The 12,088-nt window shown below is 39.9% G+C and overlaps 1 protein-coding gene across 4 annotated transcripts in view; it reads left to right on the top strand.

The window, feature by feature from the left end:
- Positions 1–11,078, top strand: part of SLC4A4 (solute carrier family 4 member 4) — a 180,680-nt gene extending 169,602 nt beyond the window's left edge. For 2 of the 4 annotated variants that reach the window (XM_069978293.1, XM_069978289.1), the window contains exons 25-26: positions 2,786–2,862; positions 4,441–11,078. In XM_069978293.1, the coding sequence (XP_069834394.1) occupies positions 2,786–2,862; positions 4,441–4,546 (183 nt within the window). In that variant the 3' untranslated portion in view covers positions 4,547–11,078. The remainder of the gene's footprint in view (positions 1–2,785; positions 2,863–4,440) is intronic. The other 2 variants (XM_069978290.1, XM_069978292.1) reach the window with 1 other exon arrangement.
- The last annotated feature ends 1,010 nt before the right edge of the window (positions 11,079–12,088 follow it).

Genomic DNA, 12,088 nt, shown 5'->3' on the forward strand with positions numbered 1-12,088 from the left:
AAAAACAGTAAAGCACTGATGCATTTTAAGTTCCAAAAAGTTAGTGTCCCTTAGAGATCAAGGCTTGACATTATTTTTCTTTGTAGACAAAGTAAATGACAACAGATACAACATATATTATGCATATTGATTGCCACTATGGCACTTATACCCCACATTGCCACTATGGCCTTTATAGAGTACCCCAGACATTGTTATTCAAGGCATGCTCCATAGCCATTTGCTTTCTTTTGTAATGATCCCAGCTTAGGTTTAGTATATAGACCTATTTGCAGTGCCCCCTCACAATTCTTTATGATCTAACTACCATAAAACACATACAAATGTATACCATAGACGCACCACTATTCCTGATGACTCAGGACTATATATTTCAATGCCATGGCAGCCGTAAATTATAACTTTTATGAAGTGTATGCCATTTACAGGATATTTTAACCCATTGATTTATGTAAGGCGATCAGATTATCTTTAGCATCACAGTCTCGGAGATTTGACCTCAGTAGGGTCTCTCCAAAACTTTGTAGTTCGTATTAAACCATAGTAATAGTTCTAATCCTTGAATGCAAGTGACATGCTAATCCTGTTCTCAAGAACCATGCAAATCACTGACCTCCTTTCACATTAAGCAGAGCACGATGTACAAACTAGTCCAAAACGTTCCTTCTTTTACGTGGTTTGACTGGTGTGCTGCCCTCCTGCTATGTTTCTTCTAATACTAATTTTAACGTTTCCAGATAATCCATGTTCTCCACTAATTCTGTTTTTCCTTTGCTTCTAAAAACTATCAATAATCCTTATTATGTTTGATCATCAATCCTCATCATCTTCGGGACCTCCTTATTCACCATGAACAGATGACTTGTCATTGCGTGTTATCGACTTTTGTTCCGTTTCCCTCCATCTATGATCATGCCGTGTAGACATGTGATCCAGTGTTTTGTACTCCGATACCATTATATACACAAATTATTATCTTCCACCTTTTTTTCATGATTTACTGCATGCTGTTATTTCTCGAAGGTGCGGGAATTGTCTACAAGCTATTGGTTTCCATCTTTATTATAAGGATATTATAGCTTCTGTGATGGGATTAAAGTATTAGCTGAGCTATGAGCTTATATGCATTGAAAGAATTTCACAGTAGGCAGAAAAATAATTGCCTACTATTACTTGGCTACATGATCCATTTACACCATAGGCTTTCATGTTAAGACACTGTAGCTTACAAAAGAAATTACTTTTTTAGTATTGGTGGAGTTGTCCAACATAAGTTCAGTTTAAGCCCAATACTGATTGACATGACGTTCTTCAAGTGGTTACTATTTTTAAAGTTTTTATAAAATGGAAACCAGTATCTTTCGAAATAGGAGTACATATGTCTTTTGAGGACTATGAACCCTATTACCTTATTGTGGCTTTTCCTGCAGGTACGGTGGTTTGTTCTCAATGACTGTATATATAATTAAAAATCATCATACAGTATGACTCCATTTTCACCCCCTTATACCTTTCATGTGTTTATGTGTATTCAAATGATAACAGACTAGGGGAATTTCCAGGAGAAAATGGCTATATATTTACCCAGTACCTAAAATGTTAACAATATACAGTGTACAGTATATATATTTTGCTTCTACAAGCAGAAAAATAGTGGTTATAGAATGTAGACATAGACTATACTTTGATAATGTACGGATTAGAGATGAGCGAGCACAAAAATACTTAAGTCAAGTATTTTTGGATGCTCAAATGCTAACAAGCCCCATTGAAAACAGAGCAGAGCGGAGGGTACCTGGTTAATCTGAAAGTAAGGGTCCTATTACACGGCCCGATCATAAAGTGTAAACGAACGCCGATCTGCTAGGTCAGCGCTCGTTTACTGAGCAATTACACAGGCGACTATTGGGCAGCAAGGGCTGCATGGACATTATTAGTGATGTCTGTGCAGCCCTTGCCTTACATACCTTACCACATTCCCCGGTGTTCTTGGATCCCGGTCTCTGCAGCTGCAGCTCTGCCTTCTGTTTACTTCTATTCCAGTCTCTGCACTGACAGGCTGCTCAGCCAATCACTGGCCACAGTCAGTGCAGAGACTGGACCAGAAGGGAACAGAAGGCAGAACTGCAGCTGTAGAGACCAAGGAAGGCCCCAAAGAAACCCGGGGAAGAATTGAGGACACCAGGGAAGGCCTGAGGACACCAGGGAATGTGGTAAAGTAAGTAAATATTTTATTATTTCGTACTACAATCATCATCAGCCATCAGCCGCACATCTCTATTAAACGTAGCAATGCGCACCCGATGCCCGATTATTTTAGGTCTCAACCTAAAGAAATGATCAGCCGGTGATCGTTTCATCGGCTGATCATTCTCTCTATTACACATAGTCTGGCCCTTACCAGCTACCCTTCACTCTGCCGAGCAGGGGCACCTGGTTAAGTACTTGAGTTAACAATTTTTTGTTAATGACCTCCTAAGCAGCAAGTAGTACTTTTGAGTAGCCTGATACACGAGTAAGTACTATACTCATTAGAACGTGCTCGCTCATCTCTAGTATGGATGTTTACATGATGGAAAATTTTTAGTGCCCGTTTATGCAATAATTTTCCCATATAGTATAACATAATGCTGTGGTCATGTTGCCAATAACCAATGTTATCATTGTGAGTACCAGTCATCATTGTGTTACTAATATTGTGCATATCTGTTACACACTACAGGCTAACACATGTTACTAAGCCTGCCATTAATCAATATCCTTTTTTTTTCTTACCCATAATCAGGAGAAAAGCCATTTACATTCCTTGAACGACACACATCTTGCTGAAAGACATCCATTTATTCAGTCGAATATGCCAAGGTGAGCCATCTGTTGTACAATGGCCTTGCTTTATGGTTTTATTGGGTTTGTTTCCTTTGTCCAGGAAATAAAGAAAAAATTATGTCATAGCGAAAATGTAAACTGTAGGGCTTTACTCTCTGGGCTAGAGAGTTTATATTGTAGAAGTGTTAGGGTATGTGGACGCTATGGAATTCGTGCGGATAACTTCCAGCGGGTTCCATGCGCACTCCTGCTTGAAGTTCTGCCTGTCCCATAGGCTCCATTCTGTGTTCAGGCAGATTCCGCCGTCCGCCCAAAGAATTGACGTGACAATTCTTTGTGTGGACGGCGAAATCTGCCTGTGCATAGAATGAAGCCTATGGGACTGGTGAAACTTCAAGCAGGAGCGCAGGGGGTCTAGCGACGGAATCCACTGGACGGAATCCAATACTCTGTGGCGAGTATTGGGACATGACAAGAGTACCAAGGCTAGGCATCCATCCAAAGATAGCTGTTTCGGGTTATTTGCCCTTCGTCAGTGTGGAGCAGGATTCTGGCTACCAGGGGCAATGAAAAATAGACCAGCAAAACTCAAGGAGAGATAGACTTTGACGCAAAAGGGGCCACCCTAGTATTTCCCTATTTATGTTCCAATACTTGCAACCGAGTGGGACTTAAGGGGCTTTGTATCAGGGTGGTTTGGTGAACTCCCCACTGGGAGGCACCCCTTGGCAACAGGCTTTCCTTCTCTGGAGGGATATCTGGCTATTCCTGTGTTTTGAGACTCGTAACTGAGGCTCCATGGACCCTCTTTGCATATTTAAATTTATAGGGGGCAATGTATCAGTGGAGACTCTTGAGTGAGTACTCCATTGTTTTTTTCGTCGCTGATCTCCGTGAGCTCAGTTATTGTTTTGCTGGAATCTAATCAGAAAGTCGCGCCGACAATTGATGGGTTAAGGAGAAACTTCTAACATAGGAAAGATAAAGCATTGGGAGTAAAAATAGTGAAAGAATAAATTGTTCACAAAACCTGAAAAATAAATAAATGGAATCGTTTTTGGAACACATTCATAGTATACACAGGGACATGCCCCAAACCAAACACCAAAAGCACCAGAATTTGTGCCAAAGGTGTGACCCGTCCTTAGAGCTTCATAGGACAATGAGCATCAAAAAAAGAAATGTAGAGGATATCAAGATGAACAGAGTAAAAAGAGTTGACCTTTAAGAATGCTATAGACATGCTATAGTTTCATGTTCTATAGTCCCAATAAACATTGTTCAATTAACGCACGTAATCCACTGAAATATGTTAGAAGGTAAATAGGATTAGCAAAATCTCCATGATGGCGTTAAAAAGCTGCTGATGGATTGCTATACATGCACTTGCGTGCAAGATGTTAGCCTGGATTCTAAGAAGCTATTATTTGGTAGTGGATGCGTGAATCGGTATAACAGGGTTGTGTGGGTAAAAGGTGAGGGATCGTTAGACAGATAACGTACAGCAAAGAAGACAAAGTAAATGTATATTAGACACAACGTTTCAGGCAGAAATGTTAGCTGGATCCTACAGACCCATCATGTGGTACCTAAAACGGTTTTCTTGCCTTCCAGCCCACCAAGTACTCCCATACGACTTGTGCCTCAAATTAGGATAGAACTTGAGCCAGATGAAGACACTTACTTCTGGAGAAGCCGGGGAATAGAGACCACATTGTGAAACAGTAAACCACTTTGGACTTTCGCTAGCCAAAAAATGAAATCTTCACTCCACTGACTTTGATGCTTGTCTGTGTAGCATTCTGTAAATGGCTTCTGCTGACTAAAGTGCTTCCACTGTGACCTATACATCCAGGCTAGTACACCAACCGATCCTATATTAAAAGATGTCCTCTTTGCCTTTATTGACTGTATAGCCCAGTACTAGACAGAAGACGAATGCCTGACGAGGTTCACTCTTCTATGCAGGTCTTTTTGTCTTGGTAAAACAACTATGCAATATAACGTAGAATGATAGAAGATAACACTCCGTATTCTCCAGCTGCTTATATGTTTCTTGATATTCTAGAACCATAGTATTAACCACAGTAATTAAAGTATATTGGTACTTGAGTGATAATGTATTGATTATAAAAGAACCAATTGCCATAAGGTAAAATGCCCCATTGTTATGCATCTTATATCTGAATACACTATGTAAACTCTATAGAGTATTTAATATATTCTAGCGTATGTCTTTCTATTATGGGGCCTAACCTTCAATTTATATATTGTTAATTTTTTTTTAACTTTTTTTAATGACTGTAAAAAAAAAATGAATCATTTTTTTTTCCTGCAGCAGGAAACAAATAGTTTTGAGTCGTAGGACTACCTCTTGTTTGTAGAAACTGGCTTTTCTGTATGAATGTCTTGTATACAATGTGATTTATATTATATTAACACGTTCTTTAGGACTCAATGAAATCTTAGCATTTTTTTTGTACTCGTTTGAAGCTGATCAATGAAGTCATTTCAGAGGTAGAAGACTATTTTTTAATGATGTGATGAGGGAGGCTGGGTTAACTTATAATCCATTATTTTAAGTGGTGTGAAAAGTATTTATAAGTATGTAGGCAATAAATAATCGTAGCGACCGGTAACAGGGATCAATAGGCAACTAGAGATGTTGATTATTTTACCGAAGAAACAATTACTTATGGTATTGATGGAACTCCTGCACCATTTATTAACACTGCTCTGTGCTGAGTCTTTGCTCTTCCTTATGTATCCTTATTACACGATTTTGCTGATAATACATATTTTCAGTCATTTTGTAAAAAAAAAAAAAATTAAAAATTCAGGTAATATCAATGAGTAAGTTATAGGAAATCTGTGAACACTAGAACCCGACCCGAATTGTAGGTCACGGCACTCTATTGAACATGGTGTCTGTAGCTTATCTCTCCATATAGCAGAACATGTAGAATCTTAGTTTTTGTACTGTAACCGAGTGTCAAAGAGAAGTTGCAGCTCTCTGGCTGTGCCGCGCTCTGTCACGCCTCATCTTATGTTCCTTCTCCCTCCTCCATTTGAATATTAATTTAATCTCCACTTCCAGTTTGTGCACCGCTGATGATGCGCATGTCCTGTGTCCTAAACTCGTTCCAGTGTCATAGCCAAGGAGCTTGAACGAGTTTAGGACGCAGACCGTGTGCATCATTAGCAGTGCGCAAACTGGAGGTAAAGAAGAAATTATTTTTCAAATGGAAGAAGGAGGAGGAACCAAGGAGCGTGGCCCAGCACCTGGTTACACTAAGAAAACGAAGATTGCGCATTTTCTGCTACATGGGCGGATAAGCTACGGGTACAGTATCATATTCAGTAGCGCACTGTGTCCTTTATAAATAACACTATCGGTCAAGTCCGAGTGCTGACAGATTTCCATTAACTGTATCTGAGCATTAGGCTATCCTTCCTATGTATCTCTATTTAGCACTTAGTGTTAGGTATTAAAATATTCATTAGGAACTTCAGGACTCGCCCTTTTGGAGCGGTTTCATGCAGCACTTTTTCAAAAAATACCTCTGCTGTTTTTGCAACAGTTTTTGAGCCAAAGCCAGAAGTGTATCTATCAGGGAGGAGAAGTATAACGTTAGCTTCACACTTGCATTGTGACCTCACTAGGGGCCTCCATCACAGTCCACCACGCCACAAAATGGAGCTGGGCTGTCAGTTCAGCAATTGACACCAATGGATCCAGTTTTATCTTGAGAGATCCCGTAGATCAGTAGGGTCTTTTGGTTTCCATCTGTTGTCCATTTATTCTCAGTATTTCAGCAGACCAAAAATGGAGCTCCAATGCAAGTGTGAACTAAAGATGAATGAACCTAAATACCGGTGGCTGAAGAAGTTGGAAGCAGCCTTAAGGCCGCCTGGAAAACATGGATACATAGGCTTCCTTTATGTTTCTCATTCCTATTGAACCTAGAGCTGGCCTAAGAACTAAATTAAAAACTGTCATTGGCAGCATTTATAAGTAAGCTGGAGTTACCAGCCACAGCCTTTATGAATGGAGAGAACCCCAAAAGACTACCTAAAATAAATAAGCCTATAAGCACTACCCATAATTGAACACCAATATAGTAAAAAAACCAAAAACTAATTATAAGTAAAAACAGCATAAAATGTAATAAAGAGACAGGAAGAGACAATATTACATTTTCTGTTAAATTGGTTGGAGTTTCACTTTAACACCATTTTTGTAATTGTTAAAACTTTTCAAATCTATGTGTGTAAAATAGAAAAAGACATAAAAGGACAAAAATGTAAATAGTGTGCCATGTGCCCATGAAGTTTATTATTATACCAATATGAAGAAATCATAAAACAAGTGATGTATAATGTAGCATTCTAATGTCCAGCACAATGGTATATAATCCATTATTAGTGTTGCGCAGACTTGCCGGACTGTTTGGGTTCACCATAGATCCCCAAATCTGAATGCTTAGCAGTTGACTCCCGGTGACTGGAGAAGTTGAATGTAGCTCTAAGACTGCCAGGAAAACATAGATACAGCCTTATGGATGCATCCATGTTTTCCAGGACTTCCTAGGGCGGCATCCAACTTCTTCAGCCACAAGTAATCAAAAGCCACAGGCTTGGGTTCGGAGAACGTTGCTGAATCAGTTTGGCAAGTCCGCTCAACTCTATCCATGATTCATTTATATTAGTTCTTAACTGCTTTATTTTACCGTGCTGCCCATGACATTCCATGACAATCTAAGTAAAAAATTATATATTTTATTGATATAATGGTAATGTGTATCATTCCATAATTACTAAAGAGCTATTCCCATCAATATCAAAAGATTCCCTTGTTATCTTGCTATCGGATAAGATATAGCAAGATAATTGGTGGGTCCAACAGCTGGAACCCCCATCAGTCCTGAGAAATAAAAAAAAATTGTCCTCTGAGTAGGGATGGTCCGAACCTGCCGAGGTTCGGGTTCGTACAAACCCGGACTCTCGGCAATGATTTCCGCTGTCTTAAACCTCCGTGGAGAGGGTGCATACAGCCATAGGCTGTATCCCAGTTTTCCAGGCGGTCCTCCGGCTGTATCCATCCTCTGCACGAAGGTTTAAGACAGCGGGAATCATTGCCAAGAGTCCGGGTTCATACAAACCCGAACCTCGGCAGGTTCGGACCATCCCTACCTCTGAGGGAATGGATTGGGAGCAATTTTTGATGTTGGGAATACACCTATAGACTATGTTCACGCACAGTCCAAATGACAGCCGGTATTATTTGAACATTATTTATCGGCAAATGATATCTGTTATTTTAGAGCAACGTCTGTTATTGGTACATTAACGGATGTTGTTTTAAAGTAATGGACATTATTTGCCTGTAAATGATGTCCATCCAATAAAAACAGTGGCATTTGGACGATGTGTGAACATAGCCTTAAGTGGCAGATTTAATCAATAACCAGAGGTTGCAGCAATGAGACCTCTTGCAATCTTAATGGGGTGCAGTCACTGAACATGTGGCTTTCCAAGGTGGATAATCTCCTTATGCGTTAAATTATGTTAACAGATTATTGACATCATGGGTAGAAAGAACCTAAGGGCCCTATTACACGGAGTGATTATCGGCCAAATTAGCTTGTTTCGGCCAATTATCGTTCCATGTAATATAGACAGTGATCAGCTAATAAAACGATCATCGGCTGATCATTTCTTTAGGCCCAGACCTAAAATCATCAACCGACGGCTGAAGATTCAACAAACAGTTTCTATTACCTGTCCACGTTCACGGTCCTCCTGCGCTCTGCTTCCTCCTCAGTCCTACGTGCTGCAGCTTTAGAGCGTCCAGTCTGAGCTGACCGACGGCTCAGCCAATCACTGGCCACGTTGGTTCCAGACAGTGATTGGCTGAGTGGCCTGTCATCTCAGACAGGCCATTTTGAAGCTGCAGCTCGTAGGACCGGGAAGGAAACAGAGCACAGGAGAACAGGGAAAGTGGACAGGTAATGTAAACTGTTTGGGCAAAGGCTGCACGGACATCGCTAACAATGTCTGTGCAGGCCTTGCTAAACGATTATCGGGCCGTGTAATAGGCCCAGTAAACAGGTGTCAATCTGACAGATCGGCACTTGTTTGCAGTATTGACAGCCCGTGTATTAGGACCCTAAGTCTATTAGATAGGGTGGAACCATTGGCTATTTCCTCTGCTCTTATTGATAACAGCTAGCTATAAGATACAGATACACTAGCAAAAACAGTTAAAAAAAACACTATACAGGTTTTTATTGCCAAAATATCAAGAAATAAAATGTCCATATCTCCTTTTCTATATCACACACATAATATAATAGGCACACTGAAAGTTTTTTTTTCCATAATTTAATGATAAAGTCTTCCAAATAATTTTTTTTATTGTACTTGAATTGTGTGAACTGCTGATTTTTATCTTAATAATGTATTATTTTAAACTGACAAGCAATGTGAGCTCTTTGGTGTTAACATTTCTAGTGATGGGACAAAGCTTTTCTGTTCTCTGTTTCTTTCCTATGTCGATTTAGAAGCACTAATGACTTAAAGAGTTCTGTAACGGCCTCCTTACCACACGATAAAGCCACGACAGACCTCCCCCCCATCACCTTGTTCTTGTAGCACTTTTTACTTTTTGACTTGAATAGAAAATATGAAGTAAATAAATATTGGTGTAAATGGTGATTTGGATCCACCAATGGCCCCCATGACCACCTGTAAATCTCCAGAAGGTGTTGTGGAAGAGATTTAGAAATAGTTGACACATCCTTGAATTAGTTATATTTACTAGACATGAGTGAACATTCAGTACCAAACCCAATTTTTTGCAAAGTTCGGATTGAATTTGTGAAGATGGTGTCTGCTCATCTAAAAACAGTAAAAAAAAGTATGCTCACCTGTCTGCTCCCCCAGTGTCCTCCTATGGGTCTCTGGTGTCTCTGCTTAGCCAATCACTGACTGAGACAAGAAAGCACCGCGGCCTAATATTGGCTGAGCGGGCTGTCACTGTTATCTTGAGAGTGATAGCCCAATCAGCCAATCACTGGCTGCTGTGCTTTCCTGTCTCAGTCAGCGATTGGCTAAGCAGGCTGGAGGCAGGTGCAGGGACACTGGAGACTGGAGAAGAAGGACAGAGGGAGTGTGGACAGGTAAATATAGATGAGCAAACTTTGTAAACTGCACTAAAACACCTAATCGCCTGCAATTGTTTAGCTGTTTTAGTGCGGCTACGTCAAAGTTACGCCAAACTGAAGTTTTAAAAAAAATTTACTCATGGAAATAAAGTAATACGGGTCTCTCCTACTTTAATGTGTAGTAAGTTGGCTTTTATATAATGCTTTAACTCGTCTTTTTTACGCTCTCTACCGTTACTCTCTATAATGTTTATTTTTATAAACACTTAAAAGCTGTTATTTTTGTGCTGCCTTTATCCCCAGAATTGCCTAAAACTGTGCAATGTATGCATTTCAGACTGATGTACGCGTGACCTGCTCATAGTGGGATCGGCCATTTTGCTGTTCACCAATGACATTACGCATTTTTCTAGTTTTCGAGTTATTGCTTTGTCCTATTCTTCGAAAATAGTTGCGACCACTATGACATGGTGCTGGTGTCCAGAGAACCCACTTTTGTCTCCACTTTTCTCCTTTGTCCTTCAAGAACTTTTCCTAAGCACAACTAAGAAGGGCAGAATACTGGCTGCAAAAGCAACATAAACGGTGGATTTTTGGGGAGCTATTTTTTCATCTTACTTTATAGATCTCTTGTATTTATTACTTACGCTTGTCCCTTATGTACACTTTTGATCTAGTGTTAACACATCTCCTAATTTATAGCCATTAATATGGCTAATCTTTGTATTAATTGTGTTATTTCGAGCTGGGGGGGGGGGGGGGAGGGAGCGGTGAAGGTTAAAAAGACTGTACTGCATCTCCCTACTCTCTCGTATCCTGTAAACAGCTCGTGTGTCTTTTGTTAGACACGTTGGCTTTTATATCTCTTGAGACGCGATCAAACATGGAGCAGATGAAGAAAGCAGCAGAGACTGTAGTGATTTTTTTTTTTTCTGGTAACAATAAGCATTACTTATGATGACAATAGTGTTTTACAATTTTATGATGCTTTCTATTGTGACTTTTATGGAATCAAGAAAATGAAGATATTTAGCATTTATATTTTTCAAAATTAAATGTATATTGAAAATAAAGTAACTTTATGCAGCGCTGTGTACTGAGTTTTTTTTTTTTTTATTCTATTTGTATGTAAATTATTTAATAAAATCTTTAGGAATTCTGGAATAAATTTGAGTAATGCAAAAATGTGCCACTGGTTAAAATCAGGTCAGCTATTGTATGAGTGCGGTAAAGGTACCCACTAGAAATGGGCGCAACTCCAACATTTTAGAGTCCAATCATATGGCATTTGATTACCGATGGTTAGAGAAGTTGGATGCAGCACTAGGGAGTCTGGGAAAACATGGATACAGCCATATAGGCCATAGGCTCTATTCATGTGTTTCAGGACTCCCTAGGGCTGCATCCAACTTCTTCAGCTACCGGTATTCAAATGTTGTACGACTGGACTCGAGAATGCTTGAGTTGCACTCATCTCTAGTAGTCACAACTTCTGACACATAACATACAAGAACAAATATCTAAAGATGGCCATACACCTTTAATAATTGATGGCGGAATAATCGTTCTGCTGTCAGTTATTTCCCACCTCACCTTCCCTGTACACAGTTCTTAACTGCCATGCATTCCTGTGCTCTCTATGGAGCGGGAAGAGTTAAAGGAAAATAATTTTTTTTAATGAAAATATTGTATTGACCCCCAAAAGTTATACAAATCACCAATATACACTTATTATGGGGAATGCTTTATAAAGTGCTTTTTCCCTGCACTTACTACTGCATCAAGGCTTCACTTCCCAGAGTTGTGCGGGCTATGGCTGCTGGAGAGGATGATGACAGGGGGATGCTCAGTGTCCCTCCAGAGTCCTGTGTCCCCCTGCTATCATCCTCTCCAGCAGCCACAGCCCACATAGCTCTGGGAGTCGGGTCGTGACATCACCATGTTATCCAGGAAGTGACATCACCATGTTATCCAGGAAGTGACATCACCATGTTATCCAGGAAGTGACATCACCATGTTATCCAGGAAGTGACATCACCATGTTATCCAGGAAGTGACATCACCATGTTATCCAGGAAGTGACATCACCATGTTAT

This window comes from Dendropsophus ebraccatus, chromosome 7 (assembly GCF_027789765.1).
Source record: "Dendropsophus ebraccatus isolate aDenEbr1 chromosome 7, aDenEbr1.pat, whole genome shotgun sequence".
NCBI classification, from domain to species: Eukaryota; Metazoa; Chordata; class Amphibia; order Anura; family Hylidae; genus Dendropsophus; species Dendropsophus ebraccatus.